At 37.3% G+C, this 21991-nt stretch overlaps 1 protein-coding gene across 2 annotated transcripts; it reads left to right on the top strand.

Annotated features, from left to right (window-relative positions):
* Positions 1-9: 9 nt before the first annotated feature.
* Positions 10-21629, top strand: MYBL1 (MYB proto-oncogene like 1). Of its 2 annotated transcripts, XM_065629083.1 has the most exons (16): positions 10-44; positions 3936-4038; positions 4165-4236; positions 7099-7191; positions 8232-8452; positions 10226-10409; positions 10635-10709; positions 12201-12305; positions 13556-13789; positions 14104-14472; positions 14987-15129; positions 15531-15645; positions 17262-17378; positions 17465-17569; positions 19520-19699; positions 21501-21629. In XM_065629083.1, exons 1-16 carry the CDS (start codon positions 25-27, stop codon positions 21627-21629), a joined length of 2265 nt encoding a protein of 754 aa, XP_065485155.1. In that variant the 5' UTR covers positions 10-24. The 2 variants fall into 2 exon arrangements, with proteins under 2 accessions (XP_065485155.1, XP_065485154.1); XM_065629082.1 differs by lacking the exon at positions 19520-19699 and having other exon boundaries at positions 25-44.
* Positions 21630-21991: the final 362 nt, after the last annotated feature.

The following is a 21991-nucleotide window of genomic DNA, read 5'->3' as shown; positions in this document are numbered from 1 at the left end:
TCCCCCCTATGGTGCGCCCCGAGGATGGCGAAGAGACTGCGCAGGTGAGTGCGGCCGCGGGCCCGCGCCGGGAACCCTGCGCGTTCTGCCCCCCGCCCCCTCCCGGGCAGCCGCTGCCTCCCACGCCGCCGCCCCGCGCCCAGGTTCCCCCCCGCGCCCGGGATCCCTGCCAGGTGCCGCCGCCGGCCCGCCCCGCCCCGGCCCTGCCGCCCCGCACCCCCCGCCGGGCTGTGCTGGCGCTGCCCTCGGCCTCCTTCCACCTCCCCGGCCTCGGGTGTCACTGCCCACCGCCCTCCCTCCCTCCGCCCTCCGATTCCTCCCTTGGCCGGCACCCGCACAGGTATCCGTCTTCTCTCCGGCTTACGAACTCCAGCGCTCCGGTATAAATCTCGCCTCTCACTTTGAGGCGCCTCTCACTTTGAGGCTGCTCTCACTTCTGTGCTTTCACTCGGACAATCTTTGTTGTAGTTTACCTAGGCAACCCTCTGCTTTGCTTTTCTGTGGCCACTGAGCCTGTCAGTGATGAGTGCATTGCCTCCGCAGTAGCTTTTCCTGCTGGTTACTTTCCTTTTGCTGGAGTAATGCTTCTTGCTTTTCTACTCCCGAGTGGCTTTGGCACAGCCTTGATGTAAGGTTTCGGGCTGTTCTGTTAATGTTCAGCTCTGCTGATGCTTCCAATATCTTAAATGCACCTACTTTCTCTGATTTGGCATGTTCTTTGATTGAGGATGTTGTAATCTGGCCTGCAATCTTCCTGAGAGCGAATGTCTTCCTCAAGAGCTTCAGCAGCAGCCCCAGATGGTTTAGATACGTCTTTTGTTTTATTGATGTGAAAATGGGTGTGTCTTTACTTTGTATTCAGAAGGTGCGTCTTGGAGAACTGTTGCTGGTATGGTTATTTTTGTCCTAAATAGAAAATCAGTTTCTGGAAAGTGATAAAGAAATGTAAAAGAAAGATTAGGATTGAGAAAGGAAAGGATGCTCAGTGAGTAATATTAATGTGCGAGTTACCTATGACACCAGGGGTTTACTGAGACTACTTACTTTTCATGGAATTTGGGGTGGTTTCACAGTTACAGATATTAAAACTGCTTCTGGATTTTCCTTTGATACAAAAAGAGGTGTGTTGGTTTTTTTTTTTTTTTGGCAAAACTGCAGCTAAAACAAGAAAGCAATGCTTTGGGGTTATTGTGTAGGGAACAAAAATTGAGGGGCTCTGCTTGCAGAGGCTGACTGCTGGAGCTGTCTATACTTACCTATCTGCAAGAATCAGCTCAGTGAGAATGTTTCTTGTTACTCCGAAGCTGCACTTTGTAATTGAAGATACTTTCATCTGTGGTATTGCAAACAGTAATTTCATCTTTGCAAAGCTTACCTTGTATTATATCTCATGGCTATGGAGTGCTTTGATGTCGTAATTGAAAATACAATGGGTTGTAGATAGCGGGGGAACATTTGGTTAGAGATCAGTAGCCCTAGATGGATGCTGTGTTAATGTGTGGTGATGATATCTCCAAAACTAAATCATTATAGTTATGAGTTTACTTAAAGGTGATTTCAGGATTGTTAATCTAGTTGCGAAATAAGGAGAAAGTATAATTGTTTTGCACCAGGTAGGATTAAACTTAATTTCATTAAACTGCTCTTGGTTTTTTTGCATTTGGAAGCCTAATTATTTCCTTTAATGGTTCTCTACTCAGAATTACAAAGACAACATCACAGAAGTAATGAAATACTTCCTTTATTGTTCCAGGTTTCTTATTTGATGAAATTTGGTGATTGCATTCCACTTCTGTGCAGTATTTTAGCACAGTTTCCTAACTGTAGAAGAATTGACAAATGAATTATAACAACCCAACATGTTGGAAAATCTTTTCATTTTATTAAAAAACTTAAGTTAGTAGTCCAAATCACTCACATATATTTAATTTATAGTCTACTGGTGTACTATTCTACACAAGACCAAAGACTGGATGGTTATTCATGTGGAATCAAGTGCAAGGAGCTTGGTGCCTGTGTAGTTCATGGAGGTGGCTGGTGGCCGTGGACACATGTGCCGCTGGAGAACTCTGGGTGCAGGGTTCTTAACCACTGCTGCTGGCCAGGACTGATGTTGTCTAGTACCTGTGCTCTTATCAGCATCACTGCTGTGTACATGGAGCCCTTCCTCTTTTTTAAAATCCCAACAACTCTTCACGTAGCTGAAGATTCTGTTCTTGAACTAGTGTGCTGTGCAGTGGGTGAGTAGGGAGCCTGTGCTGACAAACAGCTTAACTACAGGACTAAATTGTATGGCTTGCTTGGTATGAAGTAGAGTTATAATATCAAGATATACTCCTTGTAATACCAAGATATACTCTTGAAATTTGCTGAGAACCCGTGGATAAGAGACAAAAAAAAGGACGTAGGAGCAGAAGAGAGAACTCTTAGTTAACCGTGAGTTTAAATGCTATTTTCTGAAACCCTAAGCCACTTAATGCAAAACTCTTACAATCATTGTGTTTGCAGCTTATTTTTTTTTGTGAGTACTGTGAAGAACTTGCTGTTGACCTTTAGACAAGCTTGCTGCTTTGTATTTCACTGGCTCCAAAAAGTTTTAGTATGTTAATGTGTTACTATTTCTACTGCATCATGAAGCGGAGCAAATCCAGATTTGGTGTAGGATGTAAAAGCGATGTGAAATATACTGGGTCTGCAAGAGCTGGGTACATACCGTCTTGCAGTAATGGTTTCAGTGAAGTAGTGCTCTTCTTGTCTGACTGTGTATTTTTGTTAGCTACAGAGGATATACTTCATGGGAAAATAACAAATATACATACATGCTTGATCAGCATGCTGTATGGGTAATTTGCATGTTCTGGAAGACAATGTAGAGATCTGACATCTAATCGGTTCTGAGGACACTGGCACAGGTTCATTCCATTACTGGGAAAGGATGTTTTTTTACCTTTGGTTGAAAAAAGGAAGTAATTTTCAAGGCTGAACAGAACTAATATATAGTATTGAACATGAATGTATGATATTTATATCCTGCTTTATACTGATAATAGAGGAAAAATAAAGACTGCAGTGTGAAACTGCTTTTAATTAAAGCTACGTATTTGGATGGGAGTCGCTTCTTTGTGTCTTTGCTATCACTAATGCAGAAGAACTGCTCATCTTGTTGTTTGGCCTAGGTTTCCACATGTGTTTGAATTTATGCTGTCTAACATGAGTCACTGACGTACAAGTTGAAGTGATATTTCCATGAAACATTTCCACGTGGTGCTGGTTTGTAAGGCGCCGTTTGTCAAGGCCGTGCAGTCCGATTTTCCCCAGTAGATGGAGTGTGATCTACACGGAGTCACAGAGGTTACCTGCCTTCCCGCCTCTCCGACTCTTAACTTAGAGACCCAGTGCTGATCCGCTAGTCATTTCTTGCTGGAATACTTCCGTTTTCGAAGATTTGTATCTCATTCCTGTAACACTGAGGCGGCGCTTTTATTCAAGGCAGGAGCTCGGCGAAGTTCTCAAGTCGACACTAAATTATTTGGCACCCTCATGTTTGTTGTTTTGAGTTATGGAGGTGGAACATGAATGTATTTTTCAGACTAGTAAACCACTTTATCTCATGAGCTCATCTGTGTAAAATAAGGATTCATAAATTTGTTACAAACCCATGATCTTAAACAATAGCTTTTGCTTCAAATTAAGTCTTGATTTGGGATGAATTATCTGTCCATATCCCAGTACGTGGCCTTGAAATTAAAATTAATTCTGTTTCTTTGACATGGTGAATGTAGGCCACTGCTGGAGGCAGATCTTTTGTTCATGCAAATTCCATATATCATTTTAGAACTATATGTACAGATTGGAAAAAAGCTACAAGTAGTTAGGAAAAAAGTTATTCAGAGTTATTTTAAACTCTATCTTCATTCTTCTGTTGGACTCTGCAGTGAGGAAGATGACGACCTTCAATATGTGGATCATGACTATGAAGTACCACAGCAAAAAGGTTTGAAGAAGATATGTAACAGGGTGAAATGGACACGTGATGAGGTAATACTTTTTTTTGTTTGCTTTAGTTTCATTCCTATATGATATTGGTAGCACATGAAATATGTTATTATTTAGTATCATATTAGGATAGTGTGTAACATTTACTGGCTGGGTATGTCTTAACAGGATGAAAGGCTGAAGAAGCTGGTGGAACAAAATGGTACAGATGATTGGGCTTTCATTGCTAGTCATCTACAAGTAAGTTGAATCTCAGTTTCAGTTAAGTTCCTTTTTAATATTTATTTACTTTTGTCATGTCTAGTTTAGGAATGAGGTGAAACAGAAATCGGAAATGCGTAATAGTAAGAAATATTTTGAAAGATGCTTGTAAATTGGACTTGAGATGTAGCTTAGACCTTGGAGAACCTTATCAGCTCAGACTGAGGCTCAAGTGATCATCTGAAATGACCAAAAATAATCGATGCCTTCTGTCCACATTTGCTATTTATTTTCATTCTGGAATATATTCCTGCTTTCCATTAGTTGTACCACTTGTGGTGGTTACATCTGCAGTTCATGGGTTGCTTTTGAAGCAGTTAGGAGAAGTCTTTGTTGGGCTTTTTTTTGTTGTTGTTGTTTTAATTTTTTTTTCTTTACAGTCGTATTTGCTTCCTAGAATATGTAATTTTTTCCACTCAATGATCTCTTCTGTTGCAACAAATAGAACCTTAGCAAGTTTCTTACAAAGTTTCTTACTGACAATTAAAATTTCTTGTTCTATTCCAGTGATCAGGTGGAATGAATAAAGGAGCTGTTGGTTCAAACATTAAATGACTCCTCAGCTGTATGAGCTGCACTGGTAGAAAATACCTACAACTAGAATTGATGATGTTTGTTTATTTTCTGATTAAATGCTTTAAAATGCCTACTATAAAAACATGGCTAAGATCTAAGGCTGAACTCACTACCTAGAAGTGGAATTGAATACTCAAATGTTAGAAATAAAAGAAAAAATACACTCCCCTTCCCCCGCCTTAGTGGTTCTCATAATATTGAGTAGGATGATACAGTTGTCTGAAATTCCTGTGTAACTAGGTAAAAATAGACTTGAATCCTAAATGCTCAACAACTGTAACTTTTCATTGTTCTTACCATATTTGTACAACTGTGGTGCTTCTGATTTTTTTTTTTTACAGGTGGCAAAGTACAGATATCAGGGAACGAGCTCAAAGCTTTGAAATTTAAGGACTGCATAAGCAAATCATTATTCCTTATATGTGCATTGTCCTCTTCCAAAAGCCAGTGAAATGGGTGAATGGCAGAGGAAAAAGAGATAATATAAAAAAAGCTTTAGTATAAAACTGTTTAAAAATGCAATGCTTGGTGATACTGATCTGCACGTGTAGTATGGAGTTGCATTTAACAAATCTGACAGTTTAATAAAAAGTTCTCCAGCTGAAAACAGATGCTTCTGGAGACAGAAAGCTATTTTTCAGCTAGGCCCAAGTGAGGCTGAAAAAAGGCTCCCCAGCTATCATGGGAAACATGCATGGAGGATCAGGCTGCCTGTTGCAGGATTGTTGGTGTTGGAAGGAACCTCTCAAGATCAGCTAGTCCAAGTGCCCTGTTCAAGTAAGGGCAGCTGGAACAGGCTGCTCGGGACAGTGTCCAGTTGGGTTTTGAATATCTCTATAGATGGAGACTCCACAGCCTCTCTGGGCGACCTATTGCAGTGTTCAAATTACAAAGCCAAATATTAGAGGCTGTTGTAATTAGCCCTTACCTTGTTGCTGATTGTCTTTTGGTAGGAAAATCAAGCATATCTTGAGTTGCTAACATGTAAAGGCACTCAAACTGCCATGTTTTCAGAACCCCATTTCACTATTGGGCTGGGCACAAGTAAACCTTCCCTCTATTCTGCCCAAAAAAGTGAAGATGGCTTAAAGGTAACTCTGGAGAGGGAACACAGCTTCTGTTCTCTTTCAATTTATTGTGGCTAAGGCTATCTGAAATTATTTTATTGTTCCCATCATTTGTTTTGTACTTCTATGCCAAATATGTCATGACTTGAGAAATGTCTGGAAGGTAAAAACACTAAAAGGCCACAGTTTAAAAATTTCATAGAAAATGGGAGCAGCTGTCCTATATAGAGTCTGTACTTTACAGCTTATCTCCACCAGGAAATGATGATTCGTAACAAACTCTAGTGTGTTTTTAATTATACAGTGTCTACTTGTGATTAACTTGAAGGTACTGTGATCAATGTAATTTTAGATGTAACAGTATTCTGGGTGTTTTTTCTGGTTGTGCAGACTTTTTCTTGTTTAACTTCATCTGAATGTAGTAACACCATTGCTTGGTAGACAAGCCCAGCAAAACCTTGAAATCAGTACTTGTTATCTAGCAGCTTGCACTGAAGAGAGTAAATCATCATGTCCCAGTGTTATAAAAGGTGTACTAGTATGTGATGCTGGGACAGGCTCTTCTCTGTGTATTTCTAAGGAAATACAAACTTTCCTACAGACAGTTTTTAGGAGGCTAAGTGAAAGCTTCTCCTTCATAACTAGGAACAATATTTCAAAAGATCCTTAGTGAAGCTTCAGAAAAGCACCATCTGTCCTGATCAGAAAAAGCATTGTTGTTTAATTAGCATGTGTTAGCTAAATTTGATATAAATATGTTTTCCTTAACACTGGTAAAGAGCTGAGAATATATTTGAGACTTCAGAAAAAGCTTATTCTTCTATTTGAAAGAAAAAATAAATTTCTTATATAGGTTATCGATAATGTCAAAAGCAGGTCAATGCTATAAAGTTCAAATAAAGTGTGGAGTAATGAGGACAAAAATAATTCTAAGTTTTTCTCTAAAGAAGAGTAAGTTCTGAATCTGATTATCAAGTAAGAACATTGAAGTCAATTAGAGCTTTCTGCAAGGCTGTTTTTTCTGGAGTTTTTGTAAGCAAATGGAAGAAGAAATGATAAGGGAGAATTTAACTGTTAGAACAAAGGTCTGAATAAGTCTTTTAATTAGAAATAAGCTAATAATTCTGGCTAGCTAATATCTACAGTTTTATGTGTTCAAGAGTTTAACATCTACACTGGTCTTCTAAAACTATTTCAGAATCGTTCAGATTTTCAGTGCCAGCATCGATGGCAGAAGGTACTAAACCCAGAACTCATTAAAGGTCCCTGGACTAAAGAAGAAGATCAGAGGGTAATAAAAACGAATTGATACTGTACTGTTTTACTGTAATAAAATTGGCATATGACTGCTAAGAATGTGTACTTTTTCTTAGGTTTCATCCACACAAAGGTGGTGTCTGATGCATCTTCTGACATAGATAGTTACATTACATTATGCTGTGTGAGAAGAAAAAAAAATGCAGCTGCTCTTATGTAAATGGAATGTCTGATCTGCTCAAGCGTTTCATTTCCCTTTGCTCAGATTGCTAACTGAACTACTCTTGCTTACCAAGTAGAGATCTCTTTACAGCACTAGAGATCAAAGGTCTCATTTGCGTCTTTTGTTCCTCAAACCTACTAGACTTTAAAGAGGTTGCAAATAAGGGAAATGATTTCATACTCTACTGTTAAAGAAGCTAGCAATGGTGTCTTAGACTCCTTTTCCCCATCTCTGTTAATCCACACTGCAGCTTTTTGCCTGCAAAACCTGGACTGCCCGGTAGGGAGGTGCATGTATAGCTCACACGTATGTTATTTCAAATCAACTGCTTATTCCCACTGTTTAAAACTGTTTAAGATGTTTAATATTTGTCAATTTGTGAATATGGTCTTCCTAATCAATTATTTTACAGTTCTCATCAGTCTTTTAAGAAAAAATCTTCTAATGTATAAAACCATGTAGAAATGGGATGAAGGTTGGGGTAAAGATGTGGGTTTTTTCTCATATGTATGTTCTTGAAGAAAATCAAACCAAGCATCTTTACCAGCTGCTTTTTTGGTCTTTCCTAATGTCAGCTTATGCAATGGGTGACTGAAAGGAAACTTGCAAATTAATGTTTTCATCAGTATATACTTATATTCTAAACACTGTGAATCTGGAGTTAACAGGCAATTTTTTGATTTCTTGAAAAATTTTTAAAACTCCAGGTCACTGTCTGCCTCCATAGGTCTAGTATCTTATCAAGTTGACTATTATAATACTGTTCTAAAATATGAGTTTATCAGTGTTCTTGGTCTTTGATTAGGAAAATTAGGTTTTGGAATTATAACGTGCTTTCATCTGTGTTCCAGGTTATTGAATTAGTTCAGAAGTATGGTCCAAAACGCTGGTCTCTAATTGCAAAACACCTGAAAGGAAGAATAGGCAAGCAATGCAGAGAGAGATGGCATAACCATCTCAATCCGGAGGTTAAAAAGTCTTCATGGACGGAAGAAGAGGACAGAATAATCTATGAAGCTCACAAGCGTTTGGGAAACCGATGGGCTGAAATAGCAAAACTTCTTCCTGGAAGGTGCTTTTCAACTCTATTTGTGTTAAATATTGGAGTATCGAAAGTCATCATTGCACAACTCTTTCCAATGTAATTTGTTAGTCAGAGAGCATCTGTTGAAACCTGTGTCACATCTTTATCTTGATAGATACTGACATTTTTAAGATCTTTTGCATTTGATTATGTATTCTTAAAAAGCCCTCAAACCAATAAAAAGACCTCTAATGCTCTGCAGGTTCCTTCAAAAATCTTCCTATTACTTAGAAAAAACTGTAGTAGAGCAGAAGAGTAACTCAAGTAATAGTGGAAGTATGCATTGACATCCTATGACTTGATGCCAAAGTGTCTTCGTTAATATGCAGTTGGGAGTGACTTTCTTTTTGGTTTAAGATCAGAATTTTTTTTAAATTTATTTTTTGTGGAACATTTCTTGTTAAACAGAACACTCGAAAAAGAGAGTCTTAGTAACCTTCAAAAGTCCAGGCTTAGGAGTCATGAATTGCAAAGGTAGTTGGTTACCATGAAGTCTCTAAGTTAAGAATGAATTGTATGCATTGTTCTTATTATCTTTGTTTCAAGTGTAATTGCCAACCTACATGCTTGTGGAAAACAAAATATTAGTGTATAAAGAGTTCAATGAAATAAATTTTTTACCTTGTACTATTAATTGTAGTTCAATGTTAAACTGTCCCTCTCTGAATTCAATCTGTGTGTTCAGGAGGTGACTGTCTAGCTATGCCCAAGGAATGTCAGAGTTCTTAACGCTGGGAGAATGAGTCCTTAGACGTGTGTTTAAAAAACTTGATGTTTTGATTAAGTGCACAATCCATGAATCACAGGAAAGCCTTTGTAGGAATGAGAAGGGAATGGGTTGCATCTTAATAGAATTTCAGAGTGGGGAAGATGAGTTTGTAAGGACAGAGGCATTTCTAATTCATTAACTGATTTCTTGAAATAAATTCAAGATGAGACTCTGAGCTAAAGATTGTATCCTAGACTTAGAAGATTTCTAAAGAGTCTGACACTAGTGGGATGAAAAAGGGGAATACTCCTTGGAGTTAAGCTTAAATGAAGAATGGGCCTTGAAGCAGCTTTTATTTCTATGTACCTCTCTCTAAAGCTAGTAATATTATTGCTAGTATTTTAGACTGTAATACTCTACTCTTGCCTTAATGCCTGTCTAGTGTTAAAAGCGATTTCAGCCTGCTTGTCACATTGCAGATGTTTTCTGTCCAAGGGAGGTGACAGTGGGCACTGGTCTCCTGCCAGGCCTGCTTTCCCCATACAAGATGAAGGGCACCAAGGGGTAGCGGGATGTTTTTCCACAAAGCTGCACATCACACTTAGAGCTGGGAATGCAGGCTGTCGCTTGTTTGAAAGAGATGTCTTCCAGTGGCAAACACTAGCCACAGTGCCCTTAGGGTGATTGCCTTAGCTTCATGTTCTGCAAATTTGTAGCAGGGGCTAAATAATGTAGTGACAGAGAACACATGCTTGTTCCAAGTGTCCAAGAAAAGGGGTTCTCCATACATGATAACAGCCAGAACCAAGGCTTTCTATTTTGCAACTTTTAATTTCCTGCAGAGTTGAAGCTTAGTAGAAGGACGTTTTGAAAAGAATAGCTTTCTAGCTATTGTGCCAAAATCCCACTGATTATAGAACTTTCTGTCCAAGGTGCTGGAGCTTTCTGGATTTATGGTTTCGGATGAACCTACTGTACAAACCCTCTAAATCATGCTGTATATTAAACTCTGAGATGTGGAAATGAGTCACTGTTGTACACTTTCGTTTTAGGACTGATAATTCGATTAAAAATCACTGGAATTCAACAATGCGAAGAAAGGTGGAACAGGAAGGGTATTTACAAGACAGTATAAAGTCTGAAAGAGAGAGTTCATCCAAACTTCAGCCCCAACCTTGTCTGACTATGGAACACTTGCACACTCAGAATCAATTTTACATACCTGTTCAGACACATGTAAGTTCAAAATTTAGAATAACTAGTATTTACTAGCTGCAAATAATGTATTGGGTTTGGAATGAGAAACAAATCTAAAAGAATGAAGATCTGTTGAGTATTTTTGTGATTTTATGCTAACTGAGGATTTGTAAACCATAATAACTAGCTTATGTACGATCAACTAGTGATCATTTTGTAGCCTCATTTTCTTTAGGGTTTGTAAAATGATTTATGTCTTTTTAGATTCCAGCATACCAGTATGCCTCACCAGAAGGCAGCTATTTAGAACATGTTTCAGCTTCTTCCAACTTAGTTCAGGTAAATTGTTAACCAGCGTTGTAAATGAAGATAATGTACTGTGTATTATGCTGTAAAATGAAGAGTTTGAAAACTTGTAACTTCAAAATCTCTTTAAGTCCTTATCATTCACCTAAATTCATGTAAGTGTTCCTCTGTAAGTAGGCTTGCTAGCTTAATGGGTCTAGTTAGGAAAAAAGGAGCTGTCTTCATACATCCCAGAAACACAATGTTGTCCTTATTTCTGACGGAAACATGGCTTAAAACATAGACTGCTAGTTAAATCTTTAGGTTAAAATTGTGACCTGTTAGCGTTACCTAGCGTCTGAGAGATTTAAAGACAAAATTTTACTACTTTATATATGTAATAAATATAACCTTATCTGAAATACTTGGTTCAAATAACTTACTGTGACTGATACTTATGGCTGTGCTTTTTTGTTCTCAAGAGGTTTTAGTTTTTCTGGCTGATAAACTTCTGTCAATCAGTTGAAGATGCTTTTTTGGAACATTCTAAATGCTGAAGTATTGAGAAACTTTAAAACAAACAAACAAAAATGGATATGTTTATTTTCGTTTGCTCCTTTGGGCTCACTTCCTCTTATGTTGCAGACTGAATGTATCTCTTGGTTTGTAATATGACTTCCTGGAATATTTTTTGTGAATTTGAAATTAGTAAAAAAATTATTTTGACACCTATTTTGTTTGTGCTAGATGTGTTAGAGGCATTCTGCAGAACTCTGTTCCTAAACTTAAGTTTCCCTGTGTGGGTCATCTGTTTGCTGTTGCGTTTTCTTCCCTGATCTCAGTATAAGAATACAAATCATAACAGAGCCTCGCATGGCCTTTGGCACTCTGGATTGCCTTATACAGAAAAGTATAAGATACTTTCTGCTCCTTGAAGTCCTTCTTAAATTGGGGAGTATAACTAGTTTTGAAACTTGTGGCATATGCCCTCACTTACCTATATTTATAGCAATAATAGAAAATTTTAAGGAGGTTAAAACCCAACCAACCAAAACCAGTAGTTAATTTTCTTTTCTCTTAGTAGTGGTAGAGTTCCTTCTGTAGACACTCTGTCAGCAAATACTGATTTGAAACGCTTTTCTTGCACACTTAGTAGGGATAAAGAACTCAAAATTCTAGAGAGCATGTGAAAACACAAACACATCTACCAAGGTGCCAACATTGTTGCTTCTATTAAAGACAGAACTGAGTGACTTTTGGTTAAAAAGTGCTATAGTGTAGTGAGCATTTATGGGCCATACTAGAAACCTGGTAAAATATTAGCTTGTTTACCACTTTAACATTGGATCCATCTCCTGGTAATTGCTGGAGTTGTTTCACTTGTGACCACTGTATTACAAAATAAGATACAGCTTGAATAGCTCTGTTCCCACTTGGTGTGGATTTCTGTTAAAAATGTAGCTGTGTTATAATGTAGAATCTTTACTGTGGAGGGGTGGTAGAAGTGGAAAATAGTAATCTCTTCTTTCTTAATTTTTTTTTCAGCAGTCATTTATTGATGATGATCCTGATAAAGAACAGAAAATAAAGGAACTTGAATTGCTACTGATGTCAGCAGAGAATGAAATCAGAAGAAAGCGAGTGTCTTCTGTAAGGACTGTAGATTTCTGTAACTATTTGGATATGCTTTACTGGATTGATCCTCAGCAATTTAGGAGTGGATGTTTGGTTTTGTGTGTTGTTTTTTTCACCTGACCTTCTAAAATCAAACCTGTGGCTGTTGGGTTGTAAAACTAAGTCTACATATTAGAATTGAGGCAAATTATTTTTAGTGTCGTTTCCTAAACTGTGAAAACAGCAGAAATATGACCTTCAATTTGGCAGTTCCTAAAGCCTATCATTTTAATCCTCTTCAAGAAGTAGCACATTTGTCAATATCACCACCATTCAGTTTTATAGATCAGCAATGTTGATCATTTGTTCAACAGCAAAAGGTGAAAAATACATAAATTTTGCCCTATTTTATTTCAAAATGTCCTGTGGATTATATTTTTATGAAACTTCTTTGTGAGTGCTTGCAATACTTAATATCCCCATTTGGACATGACAAACTATATAAATTTGCACTGTACAAAATATACATGTACATAAGTGGAATGAGGGAAACTTGCAGATGACAGTCACTTATTTCCTCATGAACAGAGGGCTGTGATCATCAGACAACTAACCAGACACCAAACCAACCAAACCATATTGATCGCTAATTTAGATTACAGGTGAACGTCCAGTATTCTGTGCCGTGGCTGTTCGTGGCATTCTATTGAAACAGTGCAATGCTCTGTTTATCTAGTGGAATCTGCTTTGCTTTTCAATTTCAAGTGGAAATTAAAATCTGTTTCTTGAGTGCTAAACAGTGCATTAAAATGGGCTATGCATTTAGAAGTCAAGTAAACTATCAATGCAGAATCTGAATTTAAAAAAAATCAGATCAAACAAGAAGTATTTCAGACTTTCTAGAAACAGTTTCTTAAAATGTACCTGTGTTCTGTAGTGAAGATGGCTTTGTAATATACTGATGTTCAGGAACACAGGAAACTTGCATCAGAGATGGCGTCCAATACAACTTATAATTGTCTAAGTTATAAGCATGTGTGAGATATGAATGAGAGGTAAGATAAATATTTTACACAATTCAAGAATTTTGAGTATGTTAATGTAAGGAGAAGACTAACTGTGTCAATGCAAACAAATAATTAGTGTTTGAAAAAGCAAAAATGAATAGTTATGCTCAGTCTTTCCACATGCTACTTTTTTTTTTTTTTTCTTCCCCATGGTCACATAATTGACTCTTTTCAACTTCTAGGTTGAATAAGATAAATATGTTTTTTCATACCTTATAGCAAGCTGGAAACTTACCTTGTTGGCCTGGAAGTTTTGTCACAGAAGATTGTGTGTCTAATGCACTAAATAGCCTTGGGGAACAAATGAGTGAGTTCTACAGCATGGATGAGACCCATGGCACATCTGTTCAGCAAAATTCACCGCCTAAGTATTTGGCTGTGGAAGCAAATACAGTATTATCGTCTCTACAAACAATTCCAGAATTTGCAGAGACACTAGAGCTTATTGAATCTGTAAGTCTATATTTATTCTAAAAAAATTTTTATTTAGGAACATAAATGTCCGCAATATGTGCAAAATACTCTTAAAATTACCTTATTCTGTACTTGTCTGTAGTTTCACTCATATTGATTGAGTTGGTTTATTGCCTGTTTTAAAATAATTGCGTTTTAAAATATCCAGTGGTTTAGGATTGCATGTAAGATATAGGGAGATTAATTCAATACATGGCTTCTGGAGGTAGAGAGCCGTTAGATTGGCTTGGATGTTGTGAAATAATCTTGGCTAACCCGGCTAGTGTTTGAGTGTTTTGCATCTTGCCTCATAGGATCCTGTAGCATGGAGTGATGTCACCAGTTTTGAGCTTTCAGAGGCAGTTGCGTCTCCTGTCAAGCCAGCTCCAGTAAAACTAATGCGGATTCAACACAACGAAGGGGCTGCTGAGTGCCCATACAATGTCAGCGTTGTGCTCGATGGCCAAAAACACAGTAGCATCAGTGCCGAGGAAGAAGCAGTTTTTCCAACAACCTCAAACGTAACTAAATTCAGCACTCCACCAACTATCCTAAGAAAGAAAAAGAGATTGCGTGTCGGGCAATCGCCAGTTAATGAACTGAATGATGGCTTGTGTAATGATGCCATCAATGTTGCACTAAAGCATACACCAGTGAAAACACTACCATTTTCTCCATCACAGGTGAGTTTACTTTTAAATATAGCTAAACTACGAAGACTGCAGTGGGTGGATTATAAATTATGAGTGCTTTCATCCCTAGTCATACATTGTAGCCTAAACAAATATGTCCAGAAGGTTTTTAAAACATCTGCATAAGGGCAGATATATTAAAAGGAAATTGTTAAATAACCTATTTCCTCTGTTTTGAATACTAACTGGGGGGGAGGGGGACGGCAACTTATGTCCCAGTTCACGCTTTCTCATGCAAATAATTGTTATAGAGACCTATTGTCTCTGTGGTCTAATTAAGCAGTAAGGATTTTAAGGAAAAAAGGTTTCAGCGATAAATATCACAAATGTCTCAGAGTGTAAGTCAAGATTGGATTACTGCGATTTGTCAGTAAAAGCCCTTCAGATACATACATATAATTTTTTTACTGCTCAGTACTGTGGTGAATTTTTGTACTTTAAAGTTTCTTAGGTTTGTTGGTTTTTGTGTTCTTTTTTTTTTCTTTTCTCTCTCTCTTGCTCTTAGTTTTTCAACACTTGCTCTGGAAATGAACAATTTAACCTTGAAAATCCTGCATTTACTTCGACTCCAATCTGTGGGCAGAAAGTTCTTATTACAACTCCTCTACACAAGGAAATGACACCAAAAGATCAAAAGGAAAATGTGGGGTAGGATTATTACATTAAATATCTGTAGTGTTGCTTTAATTAAAAAAAAATCTAAACATTGAAAAATTAGTCTACCTGTATGTGTACTGTGAATGAGTTTTACTCTCCAACATCTAAATACTTGTATACAAACAAACTGGCTTTCTGTTTTTAACTTAAAAGAAAGTGACTTGTACTCAGTTAAATTTTTTCCTTTTTTAAAATGCTGAACAAAATCCAGTTAAAGTTTAATATATTTGGGGTAATGCTGTGGTGATCTTAATACTTTCAGATTCATGGTGGCGATATGTGTTGTGTAAAATAAGGTACTTTCAAATGTTTCTTGATTCATTTTATTACATTACTGTTGATAGAGTAAAATATTAAAATGCATGTGTGAACAATTTTCTATGTTTGAATAGTTTTAGAACTCCCACAATTAGAAGATCTCTTTTGGGCTCGACACCAAGGACTCCAACTCCTTTTAAAAATGCTTTGGCTGCTCAGGAAAAAAAGTATGGTCCTCTCAAACTTACGGTATGTGATGACATTGTTTATTTTCTTCTTCGTTAAAGTTTAAATACCCCCTTATTTTTGAGATGTTCCATATAATCCTAGAGAACAGCTGTAATATGAATAAAAATGTTTCAGATTTTGTATGTTAGACTAGAATCCTTCAGTGTAGTACAGAGGCATTGCCTTTTTGAATGCTATTCAGTACATATAACCATTTGATGCATAGCAATCTCAAACATTTTGATTCCACATTTGTGAGTTGTTTTAAATTTGTGTAGCCTTGCTAACACTGGAGCTATTATGAGGTGGTAACATCACTGTCTGAGATTTTAATATTTCAGCATTATGTTTTCTCAAAAGAAAAATTGTAAGTCAGAGACTGAATGGGGCTGGGTCCTCCAACTGGATAATCTAGTAAGAGCACACTAGTGCAGACAAATGTGACAAACTTTGTTATTTCAAGCTTTCACATTTGACTCGAAAAACTCCATTATCTTTGAATCCCCTGGACTATGTAAGAACTGAGTTATTTTCTGGTTTTGGTTCCTCTACACTGCTAGGACTGAAACTAGGTGTTTACCCCAGCGTGGTAGTATTCTGAGAATTTTTCTGATGCAAAGATGTTTGGAAGTGTTTTATCCTTCCTAGGGGTTTATTTGAATGAAATATACAATTTTTTTTCATCCTGAAAAATCAAAATCTTAATATACAAATTCACGATTGGTCTGATTCTTCTGTGTCACAGAAGACTTTTTTGGGTTGACTGTGGATTATGTTACTTGTTTGTTTGTTCCAAATGAATTTAATTTTTGCTCTCTTCCTAGCCTAGCTAAGGTATGTTAATGTGTAATAACTTTTGGAATTCAGTAGACATATGCTTTTCAAGTTCTGAACAAATTCCAGCCAATATATATTGACTACTTCTTTTCTGCAAACACAGAAGGTAGCTCAGACTTTGCCACAGGGCTTGGCACCATCTGTGTTACCCTATGGATTCACAGTCTCTCACTATGCAAATGGAGTGGTTTGGCATTCCTGTTTCTGTCCACTATTAACCTCCTGTTCAAAATCAAATTTTGAGGGCTTAGGGGAATTCTTCTCCTGTTGGTACACAAAGGAGCCATCTGTATGGCTTCTGTGAAATTCGGTACTGTACTTAGGACTATCAATGTCTTATTCAAAGACTTGTGTTAAGATTGATATAAATTCCTTTCCCAACAACGGTCATACTTTTATAGTACAGGTTTTTAGTATGTTTGTATGCATGTACATATACATGTATGTGTTTAGTACATATAAAGTATTTCTATCCCTTTTGCCAGTGGATAATCATGGCTAATGAATACAAACAAGTAGGTTGTATGTTTTTTTCAATGCTGCCTTGCATTTTTTGAGGCACTGTGTGCATGTATATATTTTATCTGGCTAGAAATAATGTGGAGTAAGATGAGTTAAAAAATCTCATATCCTTGAAGTGTTGATCTATAGTCGTTAACCAGAACAGCTTAAATCCTTTTATCTGTTGCTATATTTTGCAAGATCTCTTTTCTGTCCTACGTTAGCTGAAAGTAGAATATGGTAAAAATGTAGCAACTAATAGACTTACTGTATTTTCTCCTCCAATTTTACTTAACCAGTCACAACCACTTGCCTTCTTGGAGGAAGACATTAGGGAAGTTTTGAAAGAGGAAACTGGAACAGATATATTTCTCAAGGAGGAAGATGACACTGTGTATAAAAGCTGCAAGCAAGAGGTAACATTACAATAATAATTTCAAATAGGAAATAACTGCTTTTAAATAATATTTTACAGTTTTTCTCTGCAAAATGTTCATTGCAGCACAGTGCTTCTAAGAAAGTCAGAAAATCACTGGTCCTAGATCCATGGGAAAAAGAAGAGGTTGGTGCCCAGCTCTTCACAGAAGACAATAGTTTAGATGTACAGGTAAGTATTAAACTACTTAAGAGCATCACTGGCAGCAATATTAATATAGAAGTGAGCATCTTTCATTCTATCAATGCAAATAAAGTGCTTGGATTGAGGCTAGATTAATAAATCTAGAAAGTGAAAATCATCCTCAGTTTAAAATATTACTTTAAGTGCTTAAGCACTACTTGAACATTGGGCTTGAATTCATGCATGAATTCTTCCTTTCGGGCCTTCAGAGCAGGACTGGTAAAGTAATGCGGATGCTTTGCAGATTTGCTGTTATAGCAAAGCTGCTTCCGTGCTGGTTACCTATAAACTTTAGCATATATGGCATGCTGAAGCTCTCTGTAATACACCAGGAAGATGGCATTTGCCCCGGTATTTTGCATGTTTGACAGTCTGGCAGATGTGTTTTGAAGATACCTAATTGCATATTGGGCAGCATGTTTTCCCTTTTCCTGCTTCACATAGTAAGGAAATACTGTAAGAAATATCAAGCATGTAGAAGATGAGGTTTGTGGCCTTCCTCAGCCTGAAGGAATTTGAATACTTCTGCCTCAAAAACCAAGACGTCAAGAGTTCAGAGATGGGGCTGTTTTGGTCCCTCATTCCCAATATTTTTCCAGTTGAATGATTGTATAGGTTAATCTTTAGTCTTGTAGTTTTCCGGAAAACTTTATTCTAATCTAGTTCTTAAAATGATATATGTAGGTGTTTAATTCTGAAAGAGCAAATGTCTGTGACTCTCGATCAGGTATAAAGCTATATTCAAGACGTAGGAGCCAAAGTCCTTAAAAAGAACAGGTGCTGAAGTCATACCCCCTTCTGTTTATTGTAGCTGTTTTTCTAAATTCCCTTCAATGCCTCCTAGACTCCATGCCAAGCCTAACTCTCTGCCACCTCATGGAATCTCTCCACTTCCCCAAGAACATCTCTGTCTCGTGAGGAGCAGCATTGCTGCAGCCATTCAAAACAGACACAAAATGCCCAGTGTTCTCTTGATAATGTCTTGTTATGATATGGTATATTGTGCATCACTGATGTTCAGGTTATTAAACCAAAGCCAAGATACACTGTCCGTGGTCTTGTGGTACACTGAAGGCAGCGGAGTGGGAAAAAAGTGCTTTTCCTCCATTTTAATGAGGGATGCTGGTACAACAGGAACATTGCCTCTTGGCAAGAGACATAGTAGTAGTATCTGATCTAAAAACGAAAAATATACCAATCCTTAAGTAGAAATTGTGTGTCCATGTGGTGGTAAATTAGGAGTAAGGTCCAAGGTAGAATAAATATGTAAAGGCAGTTTAACATAGTTTAATGGAGTGTTTTTGTAAGGACGCAAGTACGTGTGCTGCTGTTACTCATCTAATTTTGCTCTCTAGAATTGCTATATACCTTTCTTCTACTTTGCTGTAGTGAAGCTGGATTCATTTCTTTTTATTTCTATAAACATTATCAGCATATAAAACTCTTATGGAGTGATCAATCCAGTGTTTATTTTGGTTCTTAAAGCAGTTCCTCCCCCTGCTACTGAAGTGATCTTAATTTTGTTACTACTATCTGCTTGTGCTTACTTTCACAAGGCTTGTACTATTATAGAAGCGAATTATAAGACTTTTTCTTTAAAACTGTTCTGTAGTTGCCACTTTATCAAGTCTTGTTCTTAACAAATGTAATCAGCTGTGGCCTGGCTTTATATGAAAGAAACTTGCTTCTCCATAATACCCACATCGTGCAAGCAGCTTCTTGTTTCATAGTGCTCAGTATTGACTATGAGTCCCATTATAGACCAGGCTAGTTCTTCGTACACTGTTCATTACTTTTTCTTTTCAGATTCTTCCCTAGGGTTTTTTCTGCTACTATTTGCTTTGTTTGCATTTTTAATCTGATCACAGCAGTTGAAGACTTTTAAAAAATTAAATACTAATTATTATTCCTGTTCCTTACCCTCTTTTTTGTCAATAGTCAGAAAATGCATATACCACATCTTTATTAATGCTACCGTTGTTGGAAATACATGACAACAGATGTAACCCGACATCAGAAAACCAGGATACAAATCCAGCAAACAAATCAAATGCAGTAATTAAGAAGAAACTGAATGCATGTGCCTCAAAAAATGTCAAAATGGAGAAGGCTCTTCAGGTCTGGATGCAAAGAATTCTGTTAGTTTTGTTGGCAGGTTAACAAAGAATTTCTTTTTGTTTTCTGTCTTGTACTAATGTCAAGAATTGTTCGATTTGGTGATCTAGTTTTGGTCAGAGTGTCCATGGTGCTTATTTCTTGTAAGTTGGTCATTTGTCCACCAGGTGTTTATTCATAGCTAAGTTCTTTAAATACAACCCTGATGTTTCACTGAGTGGCCTCTAAGATTTAAATGTGGAGAAAAAAACCCCCAAACCAAACAGGGTAGGGTAGACCTATGAAACCGGTTTGCGTACCAAAATCTAGCAGTAAGAAAACGTGACTTGGTGCAAACTAAACCTCTATAGCAATTAAGTTTCTCGAATTTTGCTGGTGCTTACTTCATAATAAGCCCAGTGGGATTCATTAAGCAGAGTTCATCCACAGGCTCTGTTTGGTAATTGTTCTTGCAACATGCCTGTTCTTGTACATCTGTATATTTTCCATACTGTTAAAACTGTGGAACCTCATTTTCCTTCTGAGTGTCTTGACCACCAGGTTTAGGGAGAGATTCTCTTTGGCCTGACTCAGTAGCTGTTCCAGTTTGCTCCACAGGGAGTTCATGTATAAAGTTTTTGTGTCTTCTCAGAACATCTACAGCTCTGCATTAATTAAAAAAAAAAAAAAAGGCAGGGCACCTGGAGCCTGATTTTCCATGTCCCACTTAATTGCTTTAATGATGATGTGTTTTGAAGTTCAGAGACAACAGTATTACTTTCGGATCCTTTCTTATGAGAAGAAAGAACAAACCTCATTTAATTGTAATATTCCAAAAAAAGAATTAAGTATTGTGAATTGGAACAAAGGTGAATGTATCAATCTGGCCCAGAACTATGCTCTTAAGAATACTTAAAAGGGGAGCTTAGTCATACTATACTCACAAATATTCTCATTGAACCATCTTTATCTTTTGCTCTTTCCCCTGAGAAATTCCCTCTCAGTTTAGTGGCCTCTCTAACTGCGAACTCCTTCCATGAATCAAGTCCTGCTAAATTTATAGAGAAACTCAAATGGCAAACTTTCTCTGTGCATCTCTATGTGGAAGTGATCCTTTGGATCTGTTTCTAGCTCCATCTGGGAGGGAGAGAATCTTGCATTCTTCATTATGCTACAGTGTGCTAGCGTCAAGTCCAATTTAGAGCTGCTGCAAATTAACTCGAGTTTCAATAAATCGTGTAAATGTGCAGGGTTTGCTTCATGGAAGAAGCAGGACTAGTGGCTTAATTATTCTTCCATTCATTTTTATTTCTAATTCTTTTGCCATTTGTAATACATTCCCAAAACATCTGACCGTTCTTCCACAGCTGCCACTTTGGTTCAGTGAAGTCCCTCACAATATTCTTTTTCACCTGCCAAACCATTTTGCCTTTCTTGGTGTTTCCAGACAGCTGTCAATAATGTATTTTTCTGCTTCTTGAACATAGCACATTTAAAGGGGAAGATATCCAAAGAGAAGATGACTTAATTAACTTTCCCTTTATGTATCAATTGTTGAACTAGTCTCTTTTTAAGAGTGTTTTTCACTCTGTGTGTTAGAACTTAAAGCGTAACACAGATGCGCTGCTGGGAAGCAGGATTAAGGGGTGGAGAGGGAGCTTTGTCACAGATTTTAGGTGTTGTATTGTAGAACTGAATCCTTCTCAGTAAATACAGTATTGCTAGACTTTGATAATTTATTATTATTCTGAAAGGCTGGATGAGAATTGCTCAAATATTTTGTTTAGTTAAAAGAACCTTTTGAACTGAATTTTGTTTCATGCAGTCGAATTGTGAATGGGAGGCAGTCGTTTACGGAAAAACAGAAGACCAGCTTATCATGACTGAGCAAGCAAGAAGATATCTGAGCACATACACAGCTACCAACAGCACTTCAAGGGCTCTGATACTGTGATGGTCACCGCAACTGACAACCGTCTCCTTCCATTGAAGCTGACACAATGTTGAAGGCGATTCCAGCACAATACTTGTGAATTAAGTCTTTACTTTGAGACAGCTTGCCAAGGGAAACCTTAAAGCTACCTTAAAGCTTCCTTTCTTCTTTTGACTGACAAAGAACAGACATGAAGCTCTCAGATTCTCTACAAAGGGATAGTACAAACAGTTCTGCAATTAATTTCTTAAGTATTAAAAAAGTAACACCCTAAAATATGATAAAGAATGGTAAAATACATTGCAGTACTGACAACATACAGTTTTTAGGTCTATTTTTCATATTTATTCTTTTGACTTGCATTGCTTTTTTCTGTTAGTGCA

This window comes from Caloenas nicobarica, chromosome 2 (genome assembly GCF_036013445.1).
Source record: "Caloenas nicobarica isolate bCalNic1 chromosome 2, bCalNic1.hap1, whole genome shotgun sequence".
In the NCBI taxonomy this organism is placed as follows: domain Eukaryota; kingdom Metazoa; phylum Chordata; class Aves; order Columbiformes; family Columbidae; genus Caloenas; species Caloenas nicobarica.
Note: the sequence above shows the minus strand (reverse complement) of the source record. Positions and strands in the feature narration are given on the sequence as shown.

Bases quoted from the DNA above. Each gene is read 5' to 3' on its own strand.
- MYBL1 (XM_065629083.1), top strand. From the start codon at position 25: ATGGCGAAGAGACTGCGCAG. The intron at 7,192-8,231 runs GTAATAAAAACG...TCTGTGTTCCAG, and splicing joins CTAAAGAAGAAGATCAGAGG to GTTATTGAATTAGTTCAGAA. The intron at 15,130-15,530 runs GTAGGATTATTA...ATGTTTGAATAG, and splicing joins GATCAAAAGGAAAATGTGGG to TTTTAGAACTCCCACAATTA.